Genomic DNA, 7,500 nt, shown 5'->3' with positions numbered 1-7,500 from the left:
TCTACCACTACCGCCTCTTGTGCGATGTCCTCAGGCTCAAACCCACCAACTTCAGAAACTTCTATCCCAAGCTTAAGGTAATTATCATGATTTTTGTGTCATTCTGTGTTTGTAAATGTCTCTACTTGCTTGTACAGATAGATGGATATAGATATATTTGAACATATAGATAAAGTATGTTTAAGATGGAATGAGTGTTGATGTCCACATTTATTATTAATTTCTTAATTGATATATTTTGATTTTTCTGTTTTGTTTGAATGTGTGACATTATTAGTAATGAATCATCATTACTGTTATTTATGTGTTCTTTTCATATTTCAGTCAAAACTCCGGTCTTGGAAAGCACAAGCAATATGGAGTAAATTTGATAAACGGTCTAGTCATAAATGCTACAATCATGGCAAGGCCTGCACTAACAGTAAGGTATGTAGAAAATATGGTCAGCATTACCACAGACAGCGTATTTACTATGATCATTATATTTACTGTATTCAGCATATTTATAAAGTACTGTAGTACAAAGTTCTGGGATTTATTTTTTTCTTTGTTGTGCTCCAGGTCCTGATTATCGGAGCAGGTCCCTGTGGCTTGCGCACTGCCATTGAGGCTCAACTTCTTGGTGCAAAAGTTGTGGTGGTGGAGAAGAGGGACCGCTTCTCTCGAAATAATGTCTTGCATCTCTGGCCTTTTGTCATCAACGACCTCAAGCAATTGGGGGCTAAGAAATTCTATGGCAAATTCTGCGCGGGAGCAATCGATCACATCAGTAAGTTGTTCTTTTTGTTGTTTTTTTGCTTAATTAGATTGATTGAGCCCTCAGTCTTATATGATATATAGGCAAAGGTGAAATGGTTATGTGATGAAATTTTAATTATACTCTGTTTGATTGGTTAGCTGTAGTCAATACTTGATTTACTTATTGCTTACTTACTTTTGTATATGTTAATTTTTTTGCCTCTTTCAGGTATACGGCAACTTCAATGTATACTGCTGAAGGTAGCATTGCTGTTAGGTGTGGAAATCTATGAAAATGTAAGCTTTGAAGAGCTCACAGAACCTCCAGAGGACCAGAATGAAAGTTAGTATAGAATCATATTTACTTCAAGGAAGAAAAGAACCTTATACATGCATATTTTCTATTCTTATACAAATTTTTATATCATTGTGTCTGTAGATTGTTTCTGTATGTATTTTTGTACCTGAATGTTTCAATGCAGTGTCTTAATGTGCCTTAACTTGTTCTAGAAATTGGATGGCGAGCCAGACTCAGCCCGGCAGACCATCCTGCCAATCAGTATGAATTTGATGTCCTGATTGGTGCAGATGGCAAAAGGAATACTTTACATGGATTCAAGAGAAAGGAATTTCGTGGCAAATTGGCCATTGCTATTACAGCAAATTTCATCAACAAACGCACAGAACTTGAGGCTAGAGTGCAGGTAATAACGTGTTGATATGTAGTGTTTTTAGAGTGTCTTTGGCAGATATGTTGATAAGGTTGGTGCTATATATTTTATTCATAAGAGAAAGAAATATTGTACAGAATATGGTCGTTATTGACTTTAATTTCACTCTTTTTTCTTAACAGGAAATCAGTGGAGTAGCTTTCATCTTTAATCAGAAATTCTTCAAGGAGCTATATGCAGCTACCGGCATTGACTTAGAGAACATTGTGTACTACAAAGATGAAACACACTATTTTGTGATGACAGCAAAGAAACAGTCACTTATTGAAAAGGGAGTCATTTTACGCGTAAGTCTTGATTTCTTTTATTGAGGTATTAATTGCATGGATGTTTTATATTTATGCTAGATGTATAAAGAAGTAAAAGGAGAGTGAAACTGTTTTAATAATTTTTTTTTTTCCACATCAAAAGGATCTTCAAGACACTCAACAGCTTTTACATCCAAGCAACGTAGACCGGAATGCTCTCATGGAATATGCTCGTGAAGCAGCAGACTTTTCCACAAGCTATCAGCTGCCACATCTGGATTTTGCTGTTAATCACTATGGCAAGCCTGATGTGGCAATGTTTGATTTCACATCCATGTTTGCAGCAGAGAATGCTTGCAGAATGGTGGAGAAGAGAGGACATAAGCTCCTCTCTGGGCTTGTAGGAGACAGCTTGCTAGAGGTAATGTTTTGTTATGCTTCTGTTTCAAATTGTTCCCATAGATTCCCTTGGTAGTGATAAAAGAATACATAAGGTAGAAATGAAGAAATAGATCAGATTATTCAGTATTCTTTTATTTTTGTTCAAGTTTCATAATGATTGTGAATTTATATTATTATTTATTCACTAATATGCATATTTACTGTTTTTTGTTGCAGCCTTTCTGGCCAACGGGGTCAGGCTGTGCTCGAGGCTTTCTAAGCAGTTTCGATGCTTGCTGGATGATTCGCTCATTTTCATCGGGGAAAATGATGCCTTTAGAGGTGCTTGCAGAGAGAGAGAGCATTTATCGGCTTCTTGCACAGACTACTCCTGAAAATCTCAGTAAAGGTAAGTTTTTAGGGTTATGTGTTTCTAAATTTCCTTTGGGGGATTCTCATGTATTTTGAATAAAGAAGGCATACAAATATGTTTCTAAATTAAGAACTTGAATTGGTCAATTTTGATATTCTTGTGTTTTTTTTCTTGTTGTTTTTCTGTAAATGAGTATTTAGCTTCTCACTTTTACAAAGAATCTTATTAATTATATTTGAGGGTTCCCAGTCAAACTATGCAATAGTAATACAAGGTAATGTAAATAATAGAAAGTAATACATTCATTAATTAATTACTGATTCTGTTACAGATCACTCTTCCTATAGCTTGGACCCAGCATCAAGATACCCAACCATTAACCTGCGCGCGGTGCTTCCCTTCCAAGTGCGCACTCTGTTCAACACTGACGACCCTGTTCATCTGGAGGAGATAACGAACCCGCATCTGGTCAATAATGATGAGTTGCCGAAGAAGAGGAAACGTAGAGGTGTGTAGTCGCATAGCATGATAGATGTTTAGCAAAAATGTGAATGAGAATGAATATTTTTCACAGGGAAAGATATGTAATTGATGCTCTGATATCATCATCATGTAATTTGATGCATTACTTACTCATCTAGTACTGTGAAATTATTCATCCTCATTCTGTATGCAAAGTAGATATTCAGTAGAAGTTCAAGAATACTAATTCTTTTATCTGTAAATGTTCATCAAATTTATCTTGATATTAAATTGATGGATATATTGGATATTAACCTTTGCCAAGTACAGTAGAGAAGAATTTTAATTCAACAGTAGGGAGTAATCAGAGGCTTCGATTTAGCTTAGGCATGGCTTATCTTTACTTAGAAAAATATTGAATTTTGCTTTCTACTAATCTTGAAAACTGCTTTTACTCTCTTGAAAAATCTGATAATATAGTTACTTAGAGAGAGAAAAAAACTTGTACTTTTGATTTTTCCATGTGGTCCTGGCTGGCTCAGCAGTAAAGGGTAAATAATATACTTAATGAATGCATTCCTGTATAGTTGCATGTGTAAAAAGATAGCTTGCATGGTACTTATGTTACCTATGTCAAGTTTCCTTTAATCTTTTTTTTTTTTTTTTTTTTTTACATAAATAAAATGTTATCTCCCTTGTTTTTCTTTCCATTATGTGTTCTTCCTCTTTCCTTCTTTCCTCCACATTGAATGACTTTGGAAAAATGTTCTGTGCATTTATGGTCGGAAATAATTGCATAATAATTGCATGTCCTTTTTTTATACACAAATTGGATTGATATTTACTATCCTATCTGCTATGGGAGCTTAACCTCATGTAGAATGATGAGATTGTTGTTTAAAAATAGAATGTTACTTTTTACACTAGGTTGGTGAAGGGATCTTTTATTTAAACTTACATTTGAAGAAGTTAGTTTGATATGCCCTTTATATAGTACTGAATTTTCTAAAGATTTTTCTATTTATTATTTAGATGTTCATTCTTTATGCATTGAATTATCCTGTGATTTTAGCAATATTAGTTTTTTAGGGGATAGGGGAAATAGAGGAAAGTTGCAGCAGATGTTATAAGGTTGCCTGAATTTATTGAAAATATCAATTGATAAAGCATGGCAGAATCTCCCATGGAGTTTTTTTCTTGTAAATATTATGGATGCAGTTAGATAATATTGTTTAGTTTGACTTGATTGCATGAGACAATTACATGCTCTGGTTTTCATCTAGCTAGGGTTCCTTCTTTGTCTTTCCTGTTACCTTATCATTTAGTGGAATTTTGAATGTCTAAATGTGTTAGTTATATGCACTCATGCACATACATTTACACTAACGCATATAGAGGCAAGCATGGACTTGTACAGATGCACACTAGCATGTATGCACACACATGGATACACACTCACACAAACTCACACATGCATGCTCACACGCTCTGGTATACATATTATGTGTACACACACACACACACACTCACTCATACATATATACATGAACATGCATCTTTATATATGTATATATTTCTTCTTCTTGATCTTTTTTATGAATGTTTTTTGGGAACATAGATTTAAGGTTTTTAGTGAAGCATAAAGTATAGTGCAGTATCTGTAGTATCTGTGATGAAAATATTAAAACATTTTCTGTGTAAAGAATTTTGTTTCAGAATTATTTTCAGATCCAACCAATAAGATATCCATGAAATATAGAATCATTTTATATACACTGAAATATGTAGGCATTAAGTATGGCATAGGAGGAAAGCTCATTTTCTGCCTTCCTCATAATCCTATTCCTAAATGTTGCTTTCTTTTCCATCAGATTCATTTATACATCCCGATACCTTACTCATTTGGTGCAAGAAACAAGTGGCGCTTTATGACTCTATCAGTATTGAAAATATGACCACCTCCTTTAAGGTATGTTATTTATTGCTCTCACTACCTTTTGATGTTCTTGGTGATAGTAATTACAACTCTTTGGTGTTTGTAGTAATGGGGTTATATCCAGTTATTTGTGAATGAACCTGATGAGGTAATGGTGTGTTATTTTTCCAGGATGGTCGGGCTTTGTGTGCTATTATTCATCGCTACCGTCCTGACTTGATTGATTTTGAGGCTCTGCGACCTGAGGATATTGCTCAAAATAATCAGCTAGCATATGATATCTTGGAGAGGGATTTTGGCATCCCACCAGTGAGTCTTGGGAGTCTTTATTGTTTTGGGCAAATTGAATTCCAGCTCTAAGTTGACTTAATATTCTTTGGTTTTGTACCAATTTGTATTTAATTATCATTGTGTTTTTATAGGTAATGACTGGACGAGAGATGGCAGAGTGTGAGATTCCTGACAAATTAAGCATGATTTCATACGTCTCTCAAATCTATGATGTCTTCCGGGGGGAAATTCCCCATATAAAACATCCAAAAATGGTAAGTGAAAGAGTGAATGTTTTCTGTAATTATTTTATTGATTTTATGTTTATAAAGCTTGATAGCGTATATATAGTTTTGTCTTTTTTTTATGTCAGAGCCAACAAATTTATTTTTTCAAGAATAAGTAAGAATATCAAAGAATGATTTAGCTTTATGTACATTAAAGATGAATTAGTATTCAGCAGTTTTATCAAAAAAGAAAAGAAAGAAAGAAAAAAAGCCAAGAACTGACTTATTTTTCTAATATGTTTTCCCTCCTCTAGGATGATGGAGAGATGGAAATTGAACAATCCCATATCCAACACAGCACGCCTCATGTCAACATCTTGAAAAATCTCACAAACAAAACAGCCAATGTGTCTCAGGGTACACCAACCTCTAAGAAGAGATCGACGTTAGAAAGAGGAACTGCTAAAAGGTGAGTGAAACTGCTAAAATTTCATGCTCATGGATATGTGTGTGAGAGAGGGAGAGGGAATTTTTCTCTTGTTTTAGGCAGTAATGGGTCTTACTTGATAGAATTCTTATCTATGGATTATGAATCCTCAGAGATGATGGTCGCATCACGTGTCGCTTGATGGATGATGCAGGTGGCCAAGGCGGGAAGTCAGACACACTCAAGAAGACAAAGAAACGAAGGAGTGATAGGGTTGTATCTCCACAGGTAAGTTGACTGATTATTTTTCTACCAGATAATAGATTCTTCCCAGTTTACTTTAGTTCAGAGGGAAAGGGAAGAATAGAAATGGTGTTCTAAATAGAATTTCTTCAAGACATACTTTAATCCTTAGGAAGGAAGGGTTATAAACTGTTGCGGAAAGGAGATTGATAATCACCCAGAGGAGGAGGTCAGTAAAAGGAGGAAACTGTCTTGTTGAATCCCCTTGCCTGCTTCAGGAAATTTTATGCCTTAACCACCATCAGGATGATCCTGAGTCTCGTCAGCGTCGAGAGGAAATTCTCGCCAACCGGATTGAGCGCTTGAGAAAGCAGAAGGAAAGGCGGGAGCTAGACACAGTGCGCTTCATCCGCTCAATGCAGATGTTGCAGTGTGGTGCCCACCCTCAAGCCCCAGTCCAGGCCTCATATGACAAAGATGAGGATGAGGGACTAGTGGAGTACAGGAAGAATTGCCCAAAAACCATGAAAGAAAAAGTATTAGATCTAGAGATGAAACTCAATTACCACTTCGTAAGGAAATGTTCATGGGTGTGGCATGGCGTGATTTTTTGTGACATGTAACGACTAAGAGTAGCCTAATCCTCATCGAATTTGAGTGGATATTCTTTGGCAATAACAACATTTGTTCTTGTATTAATTTTTTTGTTTTGATTTTCCCCCCTTTTTTGTTTTCTTTTTTAGATAATTTTAGGAAATGTGTTATGCACTAGAAATTTGTAATTTGATGTTTGTTTTATTGTTTACTGCTGTTTTTTTTGTTTGTGAACTAATAATGTATTCTCTCATTTAGAGTGTGACTACTAGTAATGTTTTGATCAAATGATACTGTATTACATTATCTGGTTCACTTTTTTGGCCATCGTAATTATTGTTTTCTCCATTTAGCTTCTCTAATGTTATTTAGATATTTATGTTGAGCATTATTTATGGATTGTATTAGTGAACCTAACAAAGCTGTCCATACCAACAGGAGAGACAGGGGCGTGAGGAGCCACAGAGGAAAGCCTTAGTGGACCACAAAGAAGAATTCTCTGACAAGGTCAGAGATCTTGAAGCCAAATTTACTGCCAACTCTTCTTCTCAAGCCTCTGATAAAAAGCCAAAGGTCAGCATATGTTTGTATTGGCGTCATTTTGCACATCTGCTTTAATTGGATTCATCGTGCATTGTTGTTATTATGCTGGATGATTATTTTGAGAGAATATTTATGGCAAGTTCAGTTGTTGCTTCCACTTTAGAATGTTCTTATCACTTTCATGTGCTTTAAGGTGGTAGGGTCATAAGATCCTTGCCTTTAGAAGGACTTTGCTACATTAGAAGTAGCAAAACCTTATTATGTTTTAGTTACATCATTTACAGATTTGTTAGAAATTATTTTAGGCCTTCAGTTTGTGAAATAAAT

At 35.2% G+C, this 7,500-nt stretch overlaps 1 protein-coding gene across 12 annotated transcripts in view; it reads left to right on the top strand.

The window, feature by feature from the left end:
• Positions 1 to 7,500, top strand: part of Mical (Molecule interacting with CasL) — a 138,193-nt gene that overhangs the window by 102,110 nt on the left and 28,583 nt on the right. For 11 of the 12 annotated variants that reach the window (XR_011399276.1, XR_011399275.1, XR_011399274.1 and 8 more), the window contains exons 3-18: positions 1 to 77; positions 325 to 426; positions 562 to 769; positions 968 to 1,081; positions 1,249 to 1,442; positions 1,592 to 1,756; positions 1,881 to 2,138; positions 2,336 to 2,507; positions 2,803 to 2,979; positions 4,805 to 4,902; positions 5,041 to 5,178; positions 5,292 to 5,414; positions 5,681 to 5,835; positions 5,967 to 6,081; positions 6,342 to 6,608; positions 7,069 to 7,203. The exon at positions 1 to 77 is cut by the window's left edge and continues 126 nt beyond it. Coding sequence is in view for 5 of the 12 variants with exons in the window: in XM_070133982.1 (XP_069990083.1) it covers positions 1 to 77; positions 325 to 426; positions 562 to 769; positions 968 to 1,081; positions 1,249 to 1,442; positions 1,592 to 1,756; positions 1,881 to 2,138; positions 2,336 to 2,507; positions 2,803 to 2,979; positions 4,805 to 4,902; positions 5,041 to 5,178; positions 5,292 to 5,414; positions 5,681 to 5,835; positions 5,967 to 6,081; positions 6,342 to 6,608; positions 7,069 to 7,203 (2,498 nt within the window). In the remaining 7 variants the exon portion in view is untranslated. The remainder of the gene's footprint in view (positions 78 to 324; positions 427 to 561; positions 770 to 967; positions 1,082 to 1,248; positions 1,443 to 1,591; positions 1,757 to 1,880; positions 2,139 to 2,335; positions 2,508 to 2,802; positions 2,980 to 4,804; positions 4,903 to 5,040; positions 5,179 to 5,291; positions 5,415 to 5,680; positions 5,836 to 5,966; positions 6,082 to 6,341; positions 6,609 to 7,068; positions 7,204 to 7,500) is intronic. The other variant, XR_011399277.1, reaches the window with a different exon arrangement.

This window comes from Penaeus vannamei, chromosome 2 (assembly GCF_042767895.1).
Source record: "Penaeus vannamei isolate JL-2024 chromosome 2, ASM4276789v1, whole genome shotgun sequence".
Classification (NCBI taxonomy): domain Eukaryota; kingdom Metazoa; phylum Arthropoda; class Malacostraca; order Decapoda; family Penaeidae; genus Penaeus; species Penaeus vannamei.
This window is presented reverse-complemented; position numbering and strand designations above follow the sequence as displayed.